This window comes from Doryrhamphus excisus, linkage group LG1 (assembly GCF_037039965.1).
Source record: "Doryrhamphus excisus strain RoL-2023G ecotype Guam linkage group LG1, RoL_Dexc_Guam_v1.1, whole genome shotgun sequence".
Classification (NCBI taxonomy): Eukaryota; Metazoa; Chordata; class Actinopteri; order Syngnathiformes; family Syngnathidae; genus Doryrhamphus; species Doryrhamphus excisus.
In genome coordinates this window covers 16,208,553-16,228,103 of record NC_136357.1, presented here as the reverse complement: position 1 = coordinate 16,228,103, position 19,551 = coordinate 16,208,553, and the positions used below count along the sequence as shown (strand labels likewise).

The following is a 19,551-nucleotide window of genomic DNA, read 5'->3' as shown; positions in this document are numbered from 1 at the left end:
ATTGTTTTTCATGAATGTACTGCTTTTAAAATAAGAAACAGAAACACATGTTTTAATAAGATCTGAACATATTTATTATATTATTTAGTTTTAAAGAAAACATAAAATTTACTAAAAGTATGAAATTATTTACTGTCAAAATTACCCACAAAAGTCATTTTTTTGTATTTATTATGTTTGGGAAACTGCTTTTTTACCAAGTTTTTTTTATGTGTACAGTTTGTTTTCAAACCATTAATTTTTTTTAACTGGGGATGGTTGCGACAAAGGGATCGTTGAAACTCTGTTTGACCAATCAGAAACTAGCTGCGGTGACGTCATCAATATGACCGTGTACAAATTGAGCTCACTGATGAAGCCTCAAACTGGAGCCAAAAAAACACATTTTCAGGTAAGAACTTCAACATTTACATAGTGTCCACTGTGATACAATTGTTTGACTTCCATATAAGCTCAAGGAGTAGTTTGTCTTGTTTAATTTGATGTGTTGCGTTAGCGCTAGCTTTCAAGCTAAATGCTAAAAACAGTTATTTTTTTAATGGCTGCCTGCGTTGTCCGAAATTGGACCTAAGATTGGACCTTAGATGTTGTTCTTCATTCTTTAAATCTAAAGGCATTCATTGAATCTAAATGCTTAAACAATACTACTATTCGTAAATTCCTAAATGAGTGACGTCACAATGAGGAGCCTGTCGTAGTGACGTCACCGCAAAGTGAAGGAGGAGGAGGAGGAAATGAATTCAACACACAAACACACACACACACACACAGACTCACACACACACAAAGTGGCTGTCAGCGAGTCTTCCCACATTCTCCTCTTAAACTGGTGAGTCCATTACTGTAATTGCCTATATATGTATATTTTAAATTGGGAGTAGCTTGAATTAAAAGTTGAAGTGAAGGAAAAAAAGACATTTTAATCTGAATAGCAGCAGATTTGTGCACAGATGCTCGTGTAAAAGTTGCCAATACGACATCGTTGAAGAGATGTTTTCTTTCGGGAACTTTTCAAGAAGAAAATAATATGACGATGATAACACCAGTGGACTGAGTAAAAACATTACTTTGGTGTTCTTTATTTTACATTTTGATATATCAGACATCTCTTCACATTTTCTTCACAAGTTTGATGTTTGATAGTGCTTAATTTATGCTCGCGTGTGCGTGAACAATCATTTTAATTATTTAATTGATGTATAGTGCTATAAACAATGTGTATATTTTTGAAGAATACAAAATAAGCCTTCTAGTTTTTGAATGCTTTTCTTAAAGCGTCATGCCCGGTCTCTTGCGCCCCCTGTTGGCCGCCTGCCTGCTAGTACAACTACTACCTGCCTCGTGGTGCAGGATGCCTGAATACAACAATGGATTCTACTACCATGACGTCACCAATGGCAACGGCAATGGAGAGAGTGGGTCCTCTTCTTAAATTCTTCTTTTTTAAAGGTTCCATATTGTATTTTTCACTAAAATTGAATGAATAACTTTCCCACAATCATGTATTGAAAGTGTGTTTTACAAAATCTAGCTTTGATGTCAGAAGCCCAGAGTGTGTAGCTTTAATGCTAATGGGCTATGTTTGTTCACACCTGTCTCAGATAGTGTGGGTTTCCAAGAAGCACTATTATGTAGTATATCCACTTTTTACACACTTTTGGACTTGTCCAGTCTAACGTAATAGCCTTAAATCACGTACAATAGAAGACGTTAGCAGCAGTAACATAGCTATGTGAGCTAATGCTAACACAACAGTGCAACATCACAACACATCATTGGCAACATATTTCTAGAACAGCTTATTTACTGAAAACAAAATCATCACAGCTAGTTGGCAGAGCTCCGGTCGTCTGCCAAGTGTTTTTTCACAGTAGTCTTGGATCTAGTACAGGTATTCATGACGTACTATAAGTAAATTTACAGTATATAAAAAAATCTGAGCGTCAAATGGGACAAAATTGGCAAAATGTGTAGGCATACATGCAGACCTTTTATACACTTCTTTAAAATAAAGTTTTTATACACCTTGCAATAGAGGGGCTCATTAAAATAAACCATTCTCCGATGTCTTCAAGTCTACTTCAACGGGGTGCGTCTGCATGTAGAGTCCCCGCAGCCGTCAGTGTCAGCCACCAGAGGGAGCAGCGTCACGCTCCCGTGCCACTTCCACTACGTGCCCGAGCTCAGCGCCCCCCGCAGGACACGGGTCAAGTGGTCATGGTTGCCCGCCCACGGCGCCTCCTTCGCGCCCGCTTCCCCGGCCGTTGCCGCCGCATTCTCCATGGAGACGGAGGTGATGGTTGCCATGGGCAACCGTCACCGCAGCTACGGCAGCTTCCGGGGCCGCGTGCGGCTGCGACGCTCGGCGCCAGGTGACATGTCGCTCGTCATCAATGAGCTGCGCCTCAACGACACGGGACGGTACCGATGTGAGGTGATTGACGGCCTGGAGGATGAGAGCGTCACCGTGGAGCTGGAGCTGCGAGGTTGGTGATTGGTTCGATGACGTAACTATTTATTCTATTTCAGAGGGTTTCACAGATGAAAGCATAAAAGCCTGGGTCAAAGGTCAAAGTCACTGCAATATGAAATGCAGCAAACGCAAAAAAAATTATTTATTTAGCAGGTTTCATCCAATTGTCTCCAAACTAATTGGATATGAAGAAGATAGGTAGCTGCTCAGCTGATTCAAATTTGGCAGTGAGGAGATGATGTAGGTCAAAGTTCTAACAAGTAACAAGGTGAAACATTTAATTGCAACAAAGTACATTGAGTCATATGTCAAATGAAGGGCTTTCCAGAACTGTGTTTAGTTTTGCGTTAGCTTTTAATATGCTGACCGAGTAACCAAAAAAACAGGTTACCTACTGTAACATCAAAGTGCTCACAACTGGGGTGGGTCTTAGCCCACATCAACACAAGCCAATAATGCCAATTATCTGTTTTCCTGCATAGGAGTGGTGTTTCCCTACTTCTCAGACAAAGGACGCTACCAGTTCAACTTCCTGGAGGCACAGCAGGCATGCCAGGACCAGGACGCCACGTTGGCCACCTTTGAGCAGCTGTTCACAGCGTGGGACGAGGGCCTGGACTGGTGCAACGCCGGCTGGTTGGCCGACGGCACCGTGCAGTATCCCATCACTACGCCACGCGACGGTTGCGGGGGCTCGGACCTGGAGCCCGGTGTGCGCAGCTACGGTCCACGCCACCGCCTCCTGCACCGCTTTGACGCCTTCTGTTTCTCTGCCTCTGTCAAAGGTCTTTGTTTATATTCTAAAACATGTATTGTTTTTTTATATCCAAGTATTTTTAATGTCAAAATATTTATTCTGCCTCATAGATATTTTAGTTAATGACGAGATGTATATTTAAAATGTATTCAGAACACTTTAAAAAATTGTATATACTGTATATGAACATTAATGTTTTATTTTATTGTGTACAATGAATGAATGATTACATTTGTTTTAAACTATGGATGGTAAAGTTGATGTTCTCCTGCTACAGGGACGGTCTACTTCCTGCAGAACCCGTCCAAGCTCAACTTTACAGAGGCGGTCCAGGCTTGCACCAAAGCCTCCAGTCACATGGCCAAAGTGGGCCAACTGTACGCCGCCTGGAGGCTCACGGGAATGGACCGCTGCGACGCCGGGTGGTTGGCTGATGGCAGCGTGCGCTACCCCATCACCAAGCCGCGGGCTAACTGCGGACCACCTGAACCTGGAGTGCGGAGCTTTGGGTTCCCCCCACGGCACCAGAAGTTTGGCGTCTACTGTTACCGGTAGAGGCTCTGTTAGCGTTAGCTTTAGCCTGCTGTCAAATGGGCTTTATTGGGTCCATTGCTCTCATCCACCTACAACTTACTGTGACCATTCAGTAACCACCCTTTTCCAGTGCATGGTACCAGTTTGACTTGATTCACCTCAGTTTGGGCTGAACTAGCCACTTGAAGCTGTGAAAAAAGGAGGCATGCTAACAAATAACAACGGAAGAGGACATTTTATCCACGAGGAGACAGCACCAAAGTGGAGCGCTGCAGCTGAGTGGAGACTGTGGAGTAAGCTAATGTTAGCATGTGTTTCTGTCCTCAAATGTTTGCAAGTACAAGAAATAGTACTAGTAGTAGTACCAGTAGTGAGTAGAGCCGGGTGCCATGCGCTGGAAAAGGGTATTAGACCACCATAGGGCAAAATGAACTTTCACTTCCTGAAATGAAAAGGGACATTACAGTAGTGCTGTACTACAAGCTAAGGATTTATGCCAGTATGACAGAAGTACATGAAAAGTACATATTGGAAGTGTACGTCTATAAAGGGCTCCTACCAACAATGTATGCCATTGTCCTTGTTTATGTGTCCAATGTGAGACCACGCATGTTTTTTTATACACTATACAGTAAATGTATGTCTGTGCATTTTTTTAAATCATTTTATACAAGTCAATAAAATTGCTGCTGTTCATGTACATTTGTTTTTTTCCAATGAAAATTTAAAGCTCATAATGCCGCTGATGCCAGAGAACGAAAGGGGAGAGTCGGCAGGAAGTTGGTACAAAAAGAACACTCACATTTATGTATAATCCCAAAATATATATATTTCTAATACACACACACACATATATATATATATAGAAAAGATTTTTGAGAAAAATGTTTTTTTCAAGGAAACAAATTATATATAAATATAAAATATGTAAGTGGTATACTCTGCAGACAAAAAATAGGTTTCTTTCAAACTTTTTGACTGTTTTCCTGATAAACATACCACCTTTCATGAACATATACAACTTGTTGCTACAAGGAAACAAATTATATATAAATATAAAATATGTAAGTGGTATACTCTGCAGACAAAAAATAGGTTTCTTTCAAACTTTTTGACTGTTTTCCTGATAAACATACCACCTTTCATGAACATATACAACTTGTTGCTACAAGGAAACAAATTATATATAAATATAAAATATGTAAGTGGTATACTCTGCAGACAAAAAATAGGTTTCTTTCAAACTTTTTGACTGTTCCTTATAAACATACCACCTTTCATGAACATATACAACTTGTTGCTACAAAATTCAGCTTCCTCTTTGTTGACTTGTAGCACAATTTGGACAATGACTGGACACAAACACGTGGTTGATTCCAGGTTTTATTTGGTGCAGCACAGTACAGTACACTGTTGGCTCGAGTCAGGGTCATGAGAAACAGAAACAACAGTTTCTCCTCACATTTCATTTTTATCACCTGTATTTACTTGATGTATTACTTCTTCCTTTAAGTCTCATACAACTTCACATTCTGTTTCTTCCCTCCATAAAACACTTTAAATACATTTTTACTTTGTCTTTACAGTGTGACAACATAAACCAAGCAAAAGTTCATTTCATCTGTTTACATGTACAATATTTTGCCTGCTTTGTGGAGGGGTGCTTACGTCGGGTGTGATATTTTTGCTCTCTCATGCAAATAGGGACACATTTTAAAACACCAAAAACCAACATTGTTGACCACTTCATTCTCTCAAATTCATCCAATAGGATTGACACTCCCCCCCGCTCCCCCGTAACTGGCTTTGTCAACTAAAAACATCATTTTTTTTGTTCTACTCTGTTTAACTAAACTACACAGGATAGTTCAGGATTAAATAAACGGTATGCTTGATGAAAGTTACTGACAGATCCTGCTGTTCACACACGTTTGTAGTGTCAAATATTTACAGTGAGTCCCATGCGTGGAGCCAGCGACGGGTCTCAGCTAACAGTAACTATTTTTATGTATATCTTCTTTTTATTCACAGACTAAAGCGATTATTGCAGTGTGTGCCCTTCAGAGTTTGCTGAGGTGCAAATTGCAGTACCAAAACATGATCTTGAACTACATGAGAGTGAAGTCAACATTGAAGTCGTCAACAAAGCAGAAATTTTGCATCAAAGAACCTAGCGTATGTCTTTTCATAAACAATTTGTGTATGAGACTAAACAAACGTATGTGTAACTTAAGGTACTTAAATAATAAAGTCAATTTAGAGTCGTCAGTTAAACTAGCGTATGTTTATTCAGAAATGTCCAAGGCAATTTGGAGTCTTTGATGAACATAACAATCGTTTCACGAACCAATGACCATAAACAGCAAAGACAATTTGAGTCCTCAGCTAAACTAGCGTACATTTATTCAGAAATGTCAAAGACAATTTACAGTATTTATTGAACCTAGTACCGTAATTTCTGGTGTATAAGCCACTGCTCTTTCCTTAAACTTTGAACCCTTTCAGCTTATACAGCGGTGCGGCGAATTTATCACTAAATTCAAATGTTGGGACATCTGCTTTACTACTACCACTACTACTACTACTAGTACTACTACTAGTTGTTTAAATACCGTGCTGCTCAATATAACAGTCTGATTCATGGTGTCATCTTACAAAGAACACTCAATGCATCACATAACAACTTAAAGGGAATATATAATGTAATATACAAACATGTACCAATTTGAGTTTTATGCAATGCCTTATGGGAAAACTTAAAAATATATATTTTTCCCCATTTAAACTCATATTGGTACTTATTTTTCTTAGTTATACCTTTTGACTGTTAAGTTGCTGTGTGATGAGTTTGGTGTTTTCTTGTAAGATGACACTGTGAACCAGATCCTTATATTGAGTAATGACCTCTTGCAATTTCCAACGGGTTGATTGAGTTGGTTGGTTGAGTTCTTTCATAGCTCATGATTGGCTCCTGTAAAATAAAGAGCTGCCTGATCCTCATGAACTCATCGACCCCACAATATGCTATTTTATGACTTAGACATGTGCAGCTTATATATGCACAGGTGTAAATGTAGCGGATGCGGCTTTTACACTGGAATTTACGGTAAACATTGAACACAATTTTGAGTTTCCGATAAACCTAAGGTATGTAAACAGTAACGTCAATTGAGTGTCATCAGTTAAACTAGCATACGTTTATTCGGTGAACCAATGTATGTAAACTCGGAAGACAATTTTGATTCTTCAGCTAAACTAGCGTACATTTATTCAGAAAAGTCAAAGACAATTTTGAGTGGGGCCATCAAACACAATCTCAAGTTTACTGTGACACTAACATACAAAAACAATTAAGCCAATTTAGTCTTCAATTACCATATTTTCTGGACTATCTTTTTTTCATAGGTCGGCTGTTCTTGCGACTTATACTCCAGAGCGACTTATAAATTAAAAAACTGTTTACGTTACATAAACACTGGACACCTTTTCTGTTCTGTTTTTGGTGTAGCTGAATAACCAAGATGATGTAATGTCTGTTTTGGTCAAGTAGTTTGTAAAATAAAATTACCTGCAAAAAATGCGACTTATACTCCAGTGCAACTTATGTATGTTTTTTAATTATGCATTTTTGGCCTTGTGCGACTTATACTCCGGAGCGACTCATAGTCCAGAAAATACGGGAATAACGCAAATTGTTTTCCTAAACATCAATGAAAATTTGGTGTTATAGAAGGGTACTTATTATTATGGGTCTTATTATTATGTAATAAAATCCTGTGCTAGAAGAGAGAATTGAACTTGAGAATCACAGTCGTCACTTGAGAGCAAACACAAACAAAGATCTAGAAATAAAGTAGGTTGACGCAATGAGAGGATTCACCTGCTATCAATAACACTTTCATATTGGCTTCTTGCTTTTTTAAAAATAAATCCTATTTCTCCTGTAGTAGTTGTGCATGGATCACAGCTATAAATTAGACTCTATAAATAACATCTAAATGTGCTTTCCTGTTTGTATTTACACTGGAGGAAAAGGGACAGGGAGATGCGATTATTTTTGGTCGGGCATTAGCATAGGTGTCCATTCAGGGTTCCTTTTTGTAACTCTCACTTGTGCGCTTTACAGTCCTGCTCAGAGCGTCTTCCTGTGCTGCTGTCGGATCACTGCTTTACTTCTGCTGCTCCTCACGGACCTTTTGTGTAGCCTGTTGCTGTTGGCGCCACCTGTTGGAGGGCGGAGGGAAGAGCAGCCGATGATGTCATACGCACAGTACCATCGTCATTATACGTGTGCATTGAACAATGCGGCTATACGACATCATTTTTCTAACAAATCGTTCATAAGTCAAAGGTAATTCGACCGTACACTTAAGTACATGAGTACACTCGTAGAAAACTCACTTTCTGTACATTTGACTTGTGGCTTCTCCCACTCCCCGTTCTCCATGCAGCGTATGACAGGCAGGTGGCGCTGCGTGTAGCCTGCCTGACACTGATAGCGCACTTTTGAGTTGACTGGGTAGCGCTCTCGTGTGACGCCCAACGGTGCGCCGTGTTCCACCTCAGGGGGTGCCCCACAGCTCACTGGGAAGGAGGATAAAATCAGATAACATGAGAACAAGACCTCTTCGTTCGGAAAGTAGTTTTGCTAAGTAGTTTTTGCTAGTTTTTGCTAGTTTTTGCTAGTTTTGCAACTGACAACGTAGTTGTGCTGATTGGGGTTAGTTCCTACCAGGCTGAGTCTTGCAGGAGAAGGGAAGGTAGTAGTTGCAGGGCACGTCATTCCACTGGCCTCCCTCATGTCCGATCATGACGACGCAGTCCTCTCCGGAGTTGAAGTAGTTATCAGGTTGGTTGGGCCTCCAGTTCTCGTACGTCTAGGGACGTTGCAAATTGTAAAATTGTACAATTGAATAACGTTAACATTCGGTAAAACTCATAAAACATGCATCAGTCTATCCGACTGACCAGGGGACTGCCGTCGGTCCAGCGGAACTCATTCTGAACATCTTTGTCATTGAGACCGATCCACTCGTAGTCCTGACCTTTGGCTGTGGACCACAGAGCGAAAACGATTGTTTAGTTTATGAGGCGTTTGTTCTGATAACACGTGTTGTTTGATCAAGCTTTGAATCTCATTCTCTAGGAGGCCCTTATGCCAATCATTCTGCCCCCCTGACTCCCAATCGTCCTACCAAATGGTATAACTCACAGTTGAGAAACTTCTGCTCCTCCTCAGATGTGACGCTGACCAGGTGGGCATTGATCTCCTGGCAACGCTGCTCAGCTTCTGACCAGGTGTGTCTGTCTGCAAAGTGGAGGTAACAGCTTCCCATGAAGTCCAACCAGCCCTCAGGACAACCATGTACAGCTGCACAAAAAGAATCATTTTGGCCTTGAAAACGTTGAAAATAAGAGGGGGTGGCGGTATATATGCTTAAACTAGCCTCAATCCACATACCCTCTTCAACTTCTGGCTGCTCCACCACAGCGGGGGTTGCCAGTGAAACTGATGGCACTGTTGTTGGACTGATGTTAGTAGGCTCTGGGGTTACAATGATGATTGTTGGCTCCTCTGCCTCTGCAACTTGCCCTGATTGACCAGTATAGTCTGGGTAGGTCATGGTCGATCCAGGAGGGAGAGCTACGGAAAGCCCTGCAGTTGTCGGCATCTCACTGCCTGAGCTTTGAAGGTGGATTCCAGAACCACTTCCCTGGCCACTTATTTCTACTACGCCCCGTCCTTCTTCTGGATGGTGTGTTGGTGGAGAAATAGTAACCTCGTTTATCCCATCTTCTGTTAAAAAGATGATGTCACCATCCGTCTGAAAAGGTTGGCCAGAGGCAGAACCACTGCCGGAAGCGCTAGCTGGAAAACCACTTGGAAAGCCACTGGGGAAGCCTGATGCAAAGGGATGATATCCAGACAACTCCTGCTCTCCTGATGGCAGGACTGTTAGGTCAATGCCACTACTGTCTATGAAGGAGATACTGGAGAATCCACTGATGTCCGACCCAGACATGCCTCCTGATCCGGACATCCCTCCCGATCCAGACATAACTCCTGATCCATACAGATCAGCAGATCCATAAATGTCTCCTGATCCAGACATACTTCCTGATCCAGACATTCCCGAAGTCCACAAGACACCGCTACCCAGCTCTTGCTCAGTGAGAGTCGGGTTCAACAGTTCTTCCTCCTTTCCGTCCAGTGTGTTGATCAGTATGTCACCGCCACTGCCACTCATGTCTCCACTGCCACTGGCTGAACCTGATCCTGATGAGATGAAGCCAGATCCAGCTCCCGATGCAGCAGAGCCAGATCCACCTCCTGATGCAATGAAACCAGATCCAGCTCCTGATGCAACAAAGCCAGAACCATCTCCTGATGTAATTAAGCCCGATCCAGATCCTGATGCAACAAAGCCGGATCCAGATCCAAATGTAACAAAGCCAGATCCAGATCCAGATCCAGATCCCGATGCACTGGACGGTTCTCCTGATGTGAAGATAATTGTACTTCCACCCTCTGCTTCATGTGGATCACCAGAAGCAGAATGATCTCCAGACAAGATGTCCGTGTGCCCACTGAAGGTGACATCCACTCCTGAACCGGAGGTTCCGCTCCCACTGGTGGTGCTGGACTCCCCTGAGATATCACCACTGGCTGAATGATCGCCTGATCCAAGGCCAGAACCAGAGCCAGAACCATCAACAGGAACTGCAGGTCAAGATGCAGACACAGATACATTCATGACTTTAAATTGGAAATTACGATAAATACACATTCAAGACCCAGTTTCTATCCACGCTGTCCATTCCATCTATCTTACCAGTAGGAACAGTTAGATGTGTCGTGGTGTTGGTCTTCTGAATCATCTCTTCTATGTCGGTAACATTTAGACTTGGTTCAGTGTCATTGTAGCCCACGGTAGGTTCAACTAGAGGACAAAAACCACAAAGGGCCACATCAACAACCTTAACACTGACTAAAACAACAATAAGTTTAGACGCAGGTCTACAAGTATCTTACTAGTCGGAGTGGAGTGATCAACTGCGACTGTTGTCTTGTTGATAACATCCGTCGTCAGTAACAAGTCGTAAATGGTTTCATTGTTGCTGTCAACTGCAGGTTTTTCAGCTGTACAACACAGAATCAAAGAACATGATAGTGAAGTTGGGGTAGGTCCTGTTAACCTGACCACAGAACTAAGTACTTCCTACCTTTGAAACAGTAGGCATCATAGCGGGAATGCTCATCAGGAAAACCTGTCTGGTTGGGGAAAGCGTAGATGATGTGCACGCCCACCTGGCCGCCGCCGCAGTGAGATCTGGGAGTTGTGATGGGATAGCGGACGCTGCGGTCCATCAGCCAGCCTGGGCGGCACTTATCAAGACCTTGGTTCCAGGCGGCAAACAACTGTCCGGTCGTGGCCAGTGTGGTGTTGAGGTTCTCACAGTGCTGCACGGCTTCCTCGTAGGAGAAACTGTCATAGTCGCTAGTGAAGAAGACCTCACCTTGGTTGAGAGCATTGAAGAGTTCAAATGCAGGACTAAAATATACATTTGGTGTTGACAACACAGGCGTGAATGGGTCTCACCTTGGAGACGTTCCACATAGCAAAACACATCATAGCGCTCCGAGTCTGGCCTCAGACCGTATGATCTGACTCCTGGAAGGTGCAGCAGGTTACCGGCACAGTTATCTCGAGGTGATACGATGGGATACCTAACAGAGGATTTACGGGTTTTTAATAACACCCCTGCTGTTGAATTCCGAGTAGTAAACCAGTCCTGAAATTACCTGACAGTCTGGTCACCAAGCCATCCAGCGTCACATTGGTGAAGGCCTTTCTCAAATGCTGCCTGCAGCTGCTGGGGGCTGGCAATGACCGCTCCAATGCTCTTGCAGGCTTGCTGGGCCTCAAAAAAGGTCAAAGTATACCGACCAGTAATTGAGCGGTAGTGGAACACGACGCCTATGTGTGAAGAAAGCAAAAATTTTGGTTTAAGGACTCTATGGAATACTATGGTTATGGTTGATGGTCCTCCGGGGTTTTACCAGTGGGTGCCATTGCAGCATCTGTGAATGTAGGAGTGACGGACTTCGGGGTGAGAATATCCACACCTCCATGCTTGATCTCCTGACCATCAGGAATGGGTGTGAAGCCTGGATAAAGTCCAGGTGCTGGGGTTATGCTGATGATCTCAGGGAAAAGAGTGGTTCTACCAGGAACCGCACCTTCGTCATCGCTACCTGTTGTGACAATATCCCATTTGTTTCCATGTTCCTTTCCCACGGAGATTTCCACACTGTACCTGTCACACCCCCATCAAATGTTAAGCATGTACCTTGGAAGCAGATAGCATCGTAACGAGAATCCGGGAAGGGGTATCCTGTCTGGTTGGAGAACAGGTACACTGTTCTGACTCCCAGAAGTCCGCCTCCACACTGAGGCCTGGCGATGTTGATGGGGTAGCGTACGCTCCTGTCACCCAGCCAACCGGCGTTGCACACATCCATGCCGCCCTTCCAGGCCAGGTAAAGCTCGCCGGTGGTGGCAAGCCTGGCGCCCAGTTTGGTGCACTGGTCGCTGGCTTCATCGAAGGTGAACTTCTCTACGGACATCGAGTAAAAGACTCTGCCTGCAAGGAGAAACGCAGTCGGTGTTAAACCAGTAGAAACCATAGTATTCTGCAGGGTTAGGTGGTGCGCATCCTGTCAATAAATGTACCTGCCATCTTTTCTGCAAAACAGTAGACATCATAAGTCTCATTGATGTCTCTCACGCCATAGGTTCTCACGCCGGGGAAGTTTTCCTTGTCTCCGTAGCATTCCTCCCGAGGCTCATGGATGGGGTATCTCAAAAGGACAAGACACAGGGGAGTCAGTACCTGGACTTAGAAGAAAAGCATCCAATCCTATTGCTGTTTTTTCCTGGGTATTTAAGAAGCCGGCGGCACGGCGGTCGAGTGGTTAGCGCGCAGACCTCACAGCTAGGAGGACCAGGGTTTGATTCCACCCATCTCTGTGTGGAGTTTGCATTATCTCCCTGCGCATGCGTGGGTTTTCTCCGGGTACTCCGGTTTCCTCCCACATTCCAAAAACATGCTAGGTTAATTGTCGACTCCAAATTGTCCATAGGTATGAATGTGAGTGTGAATGGTTGTTTGTCTATATGTGCCCTGTGATTGGCTGGCGACCAGTCCAGGGTGTACCCCGCCTCTCGCCCCAAGACAGCCGGGATAGGCTCCAGCACCCCAGCGACCCTCGTGAGGAAAATGCAGTAGACTAGAAGAAGACCATGAATACTACCGGACAGTCTGATCCGACAGCCATCCGGCATCACACTGGTGGTATCCATCATCGTAGGCTGCCTGCAGTTGGGCCGGGGTGGCGATGGTGGCGCTGTTTTGGATACAAGCAGCCTTGGCCTTCTCAAAAGTGAGAGTGTACCGAGTGGTGATGGCACGGTAGTGGAACACAATACCTGGGAGTCAAACAGACGAGACTTGAGAAGGAATATCGTTCTGTTTGGTACAGTTTGGACCTTGATTCCAAAATAAAACGGAAAGCTACAAGCTTGGATGGCATACCCTGAACCTGGATGTCTACCGTGTCGGAGTTGTCATGGATCCCTTGCATCACTTCGCAGCGGTAGGTTCCTGAGTCTCTGGACCTCAGCTCCGTTACCTCCAAGCTGGCGTCAGTGGGCACAAGTGGGTAGTTGACCATTGTGACTCTGTCCAGATACTCCATCTCCACGTGAACTTTGCCCTCCGACGCCACCAGAATGGTGCTGACTTTCTCCTTGGTGACAAAGGTCCATTTGATGCGGTGGGAGAGTGGGGCAATCGTCGGGGCGCCGGGGTCGCTCACAGTGTTGTCCTGGAAGTAGCAGGGCACCACTGCTTTGCCGCCCAGTAGGGGGCGGAGTGGCATCTCCAGTGGGATGCTGACACGCAATGTGCCATCTTTTTCTGACAGAAAAAAAGATCACTTTCATTTGTTTGAGGATTCTGTGAGTTATATGGCATTAAACATCTTTTACTAGTTATTATTGAACGTGATATTATTTTTGTCAGTAAGTGTATATCTGTTGTACCATCCTGATGTTGAAATGATGTTGTTGCCAAGATGAAGGGCAAAGACGTACACAGCAGAAGCAGGGAGTTCATCTTTACCTAAAAGAAATGAAAAGCGCTTGATAAAACCCGTATTAAAACATTCATCAAGATCAGGGGTCTCAAACTCAATTTACTTGGGGGCCACTGGAGCTAGGGTCTGGGTGAGACTGGGCCGCATCAGGTTGTCCAAAAAAAAAACCAAAAAATGCATTTATTAAAAACGGAAAAATGAATTTGCTTTGGTTCTGATTTTCTACAAGAAAAGCTCTGATAAAACATTCCACTGTTCTCAAATATCTTAATTTTTATTTTTCTACACAAAATAAGATGAAAAATAAATAAACAAATCAAGAATAAAGAAAATCAATCAATCAGTAATAAATATAATAATTATAATAATAAAACGGCAAATAATAAAAACTTAAGAACCCACATATAGTTGGTGGGTAGACAAATTATTTTTTTCAGATTAAAATGAACAAAGCATTATTAGAGCCCTGTAGACATGACAAAACACGACTATAGTCACATTTATACTCTTTTTATTTACAACATATTGCGCAATTGCAGGGTCTTGAGACACATGCTAACTCACAAACTAAAGAGCTAGCAACCTAAACGGTAGCCTTCAAGTTATTTCCTTTAAACTTAAATCGCCAAAAACTTACCACTTCCACACGGATAGGGAGGATAACTATTAACAGTTATTTAACCTTTAACATGAACATTAATCAAACGTAAGAATTTTTTCTGGGTACATGATACCATACAGCATCCATATCAAACTTGCGCGGGCCGCACTAATATTAAACTTTTATATCAAGGCGGGGGCCTCAAACTTGTGTCCTGTGGGCCACATTTGGCCCGCGGGCCGCGTGTTTGAGACCCCTGATCAAGATAAAACCTTGCATAATTATTTACATTTACATAATACATTGACCTTCCTGTTATTCTGAATGGACTTCACATCCACTCAGTAAGTTTTATGACGTCTCTAATATCATTTCAGTCACTCTGTCGCCGAGCACAGGAATTTTTTTCAGTGTCCCAAATAAGAGGGCGAAGAATGATTCAGTGAGCTTGAATAGATTTGCAGATTTTTGTCCCACTTTTAAAAGGGAAACTGGTCAGAAGTTCTTTGGATGTTTGGCTGAATTGTGTCTGCATTAAACTAAGTACAGAAACATGTGTTACTCAATGTCAGCAATAGTCATTTACACAGTAATGAGGAACACGTACTGTTGAATTTTGTTTAAGGTTTCTTTTTTGGAGTTTTTTCTTGTCCGGATGGGGGTTCACATCAGTGAGCGTCGTCGATTATTGCCAGCTTTAAGTCCTTTGAGACTCTTTTGTGATTTTGCTATATATCAACAAACTTGACTTGGCTTATGTTCTCCCATGACTATATTATTTATCCAATGGCATTTTTTAAAAATTATTTTCTTCTGTGATTTTGTGTGTATTAGTACTGCATATATGTAAGGTATGTATATCAGGGGTCTCAAACTCAATTTACCTGGGGGCCACTGGAGCTAGGGTCTAGGCAAGGCTGGGCCGCATCAGGTTTTCCAAAAAAAAACAAAACGCATTTATTAAAAACAAAAAAATATACAAACTTTTTCAGTGCTTTGGTTCCGATTTTCTACAATAAAAGCTCTGATAAAACATTCCACTGTTCTCAAATATCTTAATTTTTATTTTTCTGTACAAAATAATATGAAAAATAAATAAACAAATCAAGAATAAAGAAAATCAATCAATCAGTAATAAATAAATAAATATAATAATAAAACGACAAATAATAGAAACTTAAGAAACCACATTATTTTTTTCTGATTAAAATGAACAAAGCATTATTAGAGCCCTGTAGACATGACAAAACACGACTATAGTCACATTAATACTTTTTTTATTTACAACATATTGCGCAACTGCAGGGCCTTGAGACACATGCTAACTCGCAAACTAGAGAGCTAGCGACCTAAACGGTAGCCTTCAAGTTATTTCCTTTAAACTTAAATATCCAAAAACTTACCACTTCCACACGGATAGGGAGGATAACTATTAACAGTTATTTAACCTTTAACATGAACATTAATCAAACGTAATAATTTTTTCTGGGTACATGATACCATACAGCATCCATATCAAACTTGCGCGGGCCGCACTAACATTAAACTTTCATATCAAGGCGGGGGCCTCAAACTAGTGTCGGGCCGCGTGTTTGAGACCTCTGATGTATATGTTCCTTCTCTGAATAACCATTTAGCCAAACGTATACAAACATCCGTAGTCATCATTCAATGCTGCATTCACTGACTCCAAACCACATCAGGGGAGTCGGTGATTACCACATGGCTTATTTGATCTCATGGTTCCACAAGGCTGACGTGTACTCTGAATAGTTCACTACTGTAGTGTCCTTGTGCTGGAGGACACGCCTACTCGCAGAACACGCACTGACAGATTGTGACCACAGGAGGGCAGTCTGCTGGAAAACGAGTGGAAGTGACACAGCAAAAAAGAGGACGAAGTTGTGCGAGCGTGGAAGTGGGAACACAAGTAGGAGCAATATTTGCCATCAGGGAGGGAACGTTAGCTCGGAAACGCCACACAGACAGCCTTGTTGACCAATGACGTCGTGTGCAACAGCTGACTCCATGTTGTCCTCTTATTTTTAGGGACAACTTTCCACCAAATGTATTTTTCTTTCTTTGACTGCTTTTAAAAAAAACCTTTTACAGTCTTTACTAAAAATACATTCCAACAAGGAACAGTGAAAGTTTTTCCGAGTTGGAGATGGAAACGGTGAGGAGTACACAAGAAAAGCAAAGGTCTCTCCAATAATAAACACAAAGTCAACCCTCTTCTTGCTACTTGCTCTAAAATGGCTCATTAGGTTAAAATGGAAATGGACGCCTTTTAAACATTATGGAATCCAAACTGGGTTTATTTAAACCAAGTAACAACATAACAATAATAATTACTCATATGAGCTATGTCAATGTTTGTCATTTTAACCTTTTGACAATTTATTGCTAAAACTGTTTTTATACAAATGTTACATTACAACGTATTTCTCATGATATTTTGACTCTATTCTTTTTTCTTCACAAAATTACAACTTAGAACTTCGTTCAAATTCAGACTTTATTCATGGAACGTTAACACTTGCTTGATTTTGCCATTTTTTCCTTACAAAATGTTCCCCACTTTCATTCATTCATTCATTCATTTTCTACCGCTTTTCCTCATGAGGGTCGCCGGGGTGCTGGAGCCTATCCCAGCTGTCTATGGGCGAGAGGTGGGGTACACCCTGGACTGGTGGCCAGCCAATCACAGGGCACATATAGACAAACAACCATTCACACTCACATTCATACCTATGGACAATTTGGAGTGGCCAATTAACCTAGCATGTTTTTGGAATGTGGGAGGAAACCGGAGTACCCGGAGAAAACCCCAAGCATGCACGGGGAGAACATGCAAACTCCACACAGAGATGGCCGAGGGTGGAATTGAACCCTGGTCTCCTAGCTGTGAGGTCTGGCGCTAACCACTAGACTGCCGTGCCGCCCTGTTCTCCACTTTATTATTGCAAAATTATGACTGTTTGTTCTTCAAATTTGCATTTTTTTTTGGTTCTTGTAACATTTTGACTTTATTCTCGAATTTTGTAACTGGACAATTAGGACTCAATTTATGTAATTAAGAACTAATTTCTGGTAACTTTGTGTTTTTTTTGCAACTTTATTCTCATAACTTTACATTGCTGTTTCTCACAAAATGGAAACTTTATTGTTCTATGGTTTCTTTTTTGCTTGTGATTCCGACTTTAGTCTCGTAACGTTGCCTTAGTCTTGTAATTAACTCATTTATTTTTGTCACATTACGATTTTACTCTAATAAGATTTAGACCTTTTCCTCACAAAATTGTGTTTTTGCATTATTGCAAGTTTATTCTGGTACCTTTGCTTTGCGTCTGTTTTTTCCTCACAAAATGTCTACTATATTCTCCATTCTTTGGGACGGTGATTGCCAAAAGTAACGTGAAACTAACGAGAATCCTCACACTCTCGTGTGGCAGCAACCCGTCCAACCAAAGACAAATCTTCCACAAAGGAGGCCAAAATACGTAGTTGAAACCATGTAAGCTCTTTATGAGGAATATTGCTTTAGAGGCATACTAACTATGAGCCTTCTGCCTACAGTGCGTTCATTCATTGAGGGGTGGGGCGGGGGGCGGGGGCGGCTCTCCTCTCCGGTCACTGTGGTATGTTCCGCTCTCGGCCGAGGTGACGGCCAATGAGGCCTTGGTTTGTTCCAGCTTACGGACAGGGGCAGGGCTTTTTGGGAGGGGTGCAAGCCTGCCAAGGTAAACACAGGGCGGGAATCCAGAGAGGGGATGCACCCCCACCGCCACAAACCCCCCCCCCACCCCCCACCCTTCACAAACCCTTGAGGGCGGCAGAACAGAGCGGACATTGATATGAACACACATAGAGCAACACTCACAGATCAGCCAGGTGATGTGTGGCAGCGCACGTATGATGCTATAGGAAATGTGTGTGTGTGTGTATGTGACATACTGTAAGTCTTATACTTGAGAACACACACACTCTTGTACAGTGGAACAGGCGTGCAGGAGAAAAAACACAGGTGGTTAAAGGTGGTCACATGGTCACATATACTGTACTGTATGTAATGTACACAAAACACGCCACAGGTACTATGCAGTATTAGTTAGCAATATCGGTGTCCATTTAGTAGCCATTTGCCCCGGGAAGTCCTTTCAGTCCTCAAATCCCCAAATTGTAATTCACAAAAGGAAGCCGAGGAGCCCGATGTCACCATAGCAACGGGACCTCGCCTCCATGGAGAAACATTGTAAGACTGCTAAGGTGCTTCGCACAGAAAGTTTTTAGTTTTCAGTCAGATATGGAAAAAAAAGTGGAACCATGATGAATATTTGTATGAAATATTCATGTCAAAGAAACCAGCTATTGATTCGTGAAACATTTTTAGCTTTTATAAGAATTTGGCATCAAAACAATCAAACCATCATCACATGACGCAGCACCGTTTCACCACTTTTGCATGTCTTTAAATTATAATTAATAACATTTTCATGCAAAAAAAGAGCTCAAAAGTCCAAATCCTACAAGCCAGCACCATCAATCTACTCACATCTTAAATAAATTACTGAAATAAATGACAATCAACAAGTTAGTGATCCATTCCCATTCCCAAAAAAACCCTAATTCCCGGTATTGAGCGGCAAACGTACCGTTGATGCTCTGCAAGCTCCCGGTGCCAGTAACTGTGGGGGCCTCTGGCTCCTGCCTGTGTAGGAGAGCAGAAAGAAGCTTTATTCAAACGCTACCACACATTTAGATGCTGGAAAAGAGGAGGGAGGGAAGGGAAGGAGGGAGGGATGGAGGAAAGGACAAGGGTGAGGGAGATGCTCCTTCCTTGCCATGTTGCCATGTCTGAGGTCAAGCTGTGTACAAACTGATGCAGATATGCAATCATGACAAATGTTTTAATCAGTTGCAGTCTCACAATAGTGGTGTGGAAGTGGTCTCTCCAAAATCTAGCCTGGATGCTGGACTTGATGAAGTTTCAAAGTGCTGCAGGTATAATGATTAACACGGGGTTC

General features: G+C 42.5%; 2 protein-coding genes across 2 annotated transcripts; one reads left to right on the top strand and one right to left on the bottom strand.

Moving 5' to 3' along the window:
* Positions 1-723: 723 nt before the first annotated feature.
* On the top strand, positions 724-4,533 carry hapln3 (hyaluronan and proteoglycan link protein 3). The gene is made up of 5 exons (XM_078793827.1): positions 724-829; positions 1,276-1,415; positions 2,076-2,486; positions 2,956-3,258; positions 3,508-4,533. The coding sequence occupies exons 1-5, from the start codon at positions 735-737 to the stop codon at positions 3,783-3,785; spliced, it is 1,227 nt and encodes a 408-aa protein (XP_078649953.1). The 5' UTR covers positions 724-734; the 3' UTR covers positions 3,786-4,533.
* Positions 4,534-6,712: 2,179 nt separating this feature from the next.
* On the bottom strand, positions 6,713-19,287 carry acanb (aggrecan b). The gene is made up of 18 exons (XM_058076454.2): positions 19,180-19,287; positions 13,871-13,949; positions 13,362-13,745; positions 13,081-13,255; positions 12,500-12,627; positions 12,117-12,410; positions 11,827-12,021; positions 11,569-11,743; positions 11,366-11,493; positions 10,989-11,282; positions 10,798-10,905; positions 10,598-10,705; positions 9,226-10,485; positions 8,977-9,135; positions 8,733-8,815; positions 8,497-8,641; positions 8,166-8,348; positions 6,713-7,988 (listed from the first exon to the last, which is right to left on the bottom strand). The coding sequence occupies exons 2-18, from the start codon at positions 13,941-13,943 to the stop codon at positions 7,897-7,899; spliced, it is 3,984 nt and encodes a 1,327-aa protein (XP_057932437.2). The 5' UTR covers positions 13,944-13,949; positions 19,180-19,287; the 3' UTR covers positions 6,713-7,896.
* Positions 19,288-19,551: the final 264 nt, after the last annotated feature.

Excerpts from the sequence above, each read along its gene's own strand:
- hapln3 (XM_078793827.1), top strand. The coding sequence starts at position 735 with ATGAATTCAACACACAAACACACACACACACACACAGACTCACACACA. Across the intron at positions 830-1,275 it reads CACATTCTCCTCTTAAACTG|CGTCATGCCCGGTCTCTTGC; the intron begins GTGAGTCCATTA and ends CTTTTCTTAAAG. Across the intron at positions 1,416-2,075 it reads TGGCAACGGCAATGGAGAGA|TCTACTTCAACGGGGTGCGT; the intron begins GTGGGTCCTCTT and ends GATGTCTTCAAG.
- acanb (XM_058076454.2), bottom strand. The coding sequence starts at position 13,943 with ATGAACTCCCTGCTTCTGCTGTGTACGTCTTTGCCCTTCATCTTGGCA. Across the intron at positions 12,022-12,116 it reads CGATGCTATCTGCTTCCAAG|GTAGCGATGACGAAGGTGCG; the intron begins GTACATGCTTAA and ends TTGTCACAACAG. Across the intron at positions 8,642-8,732 it reads GGACCGACGGCAGTCCCCTG|ACGTACGAGAACTGGAGGCC; the intron begins GTCAGTCGGATA and ends CAACGTCCCTAG.